This window comes from Egretta garzetta, unplaced genomic scaffold (assembly GCF_000687185.1).
Source record: "Egretta garzetta isolate BGI_Z169 unplaced genomic scaffold, ASM68718v1 scaffold219, whole genome shotgun sequence".
Classification (NCBI taxonomy): Eukaryota; Metazoa; Chordata; class Aves; order Pelecaniformes; family Ardeidae; genus Egretta; species Egretta garzetta.
Window position 1 is genome coordinate 112082 of NW_009260671.1, and position 718 is coordinate 112799.

The 718-nt window shown below is 69.8% G+C and overlaps 1 protein-coding gene across 1 annotated transcript in view; it reads right to left on the reverse strand.

Moving 5' to 3' along the window:
* The window catches only part of SPEG (striated muscle enriched protein kinase), a 63869-nt gene that overhangs the window by 56426 nt on the left and 6725 nt on the right, over positions 1-718 (reverse strand). Inside the window, 2 exon segments of the mRNA XM_035901117.1 lie at positions 1-93; positions 341-430. The exon segment at positions 1-93 is cut by the window's left edge and continues 274 nt beyond it. Coding sequence (XP_035757010.1) covers positions 1-93; positions 341-430 — 183 coding nt within the window.

Here is a 718-nt window from a genome sequence, read left to right on the forward strand (position 1 = left end):
CCGCCCAGCGGGAGCGCCCCTCCGCCTGCGACAGGGCCAGCACTGAGGTCGGTGTCGTGTTCATGGAGGCGTCCACGAGGGTGTCGGACCCACCTGGAAGGAGAGGGGTGAGCCGACACCAGGTGCCCACGGGGACGAGCCCAGCACCCTGCTAGGAGAGGGCTGAGCCACCACGGGGTGTCCCGAGCAGGCTGCCCCAAGCCCTCTCCCCTTTACGTGGGTGGACCACAGCTCCCCCTCCATGGAGACCCCCAAAGCTTGGCCAGCAGAGCCCTTGTGGGGGGGCCGTGCCTGGCAGCCGGTGCCAGGGCTCGGTGCCAGCCGGGTGCCCCCTGCTCACCCGTGGGGGTGCTGAAGGCCGTCTCATCCTGGAGCTCACTGCGCTGCGTCACCTGGGGGTCGCTGGGCTCATCCTCGCCCGTCTCCGAGTCTGCAGGAGAGCGAGGAGAGCAGGGGGTGAGGGGACACGGGAACAGCAGGCCAGGTTGGCACTGCCCCTTGCAGACCCACCGGCTCCAGGGGCAGGAGAGTGGTGCCCGGGCAGCTCTGGGAAGAGGCAGCGCCGGGACGGGGGGCATGACTGTGACCTGCAGGGACAAGCTGCCGGCAGGGGAAGGCAGGACTGGAGGTGGGAAAGTCCGTCAGGGCAAGGGCAGGCAGGGGAAGGCAGGCAAAGCGGGCAGGAGCAGCGTTAGAGGATGGGAGGAAGGGAGGCTGC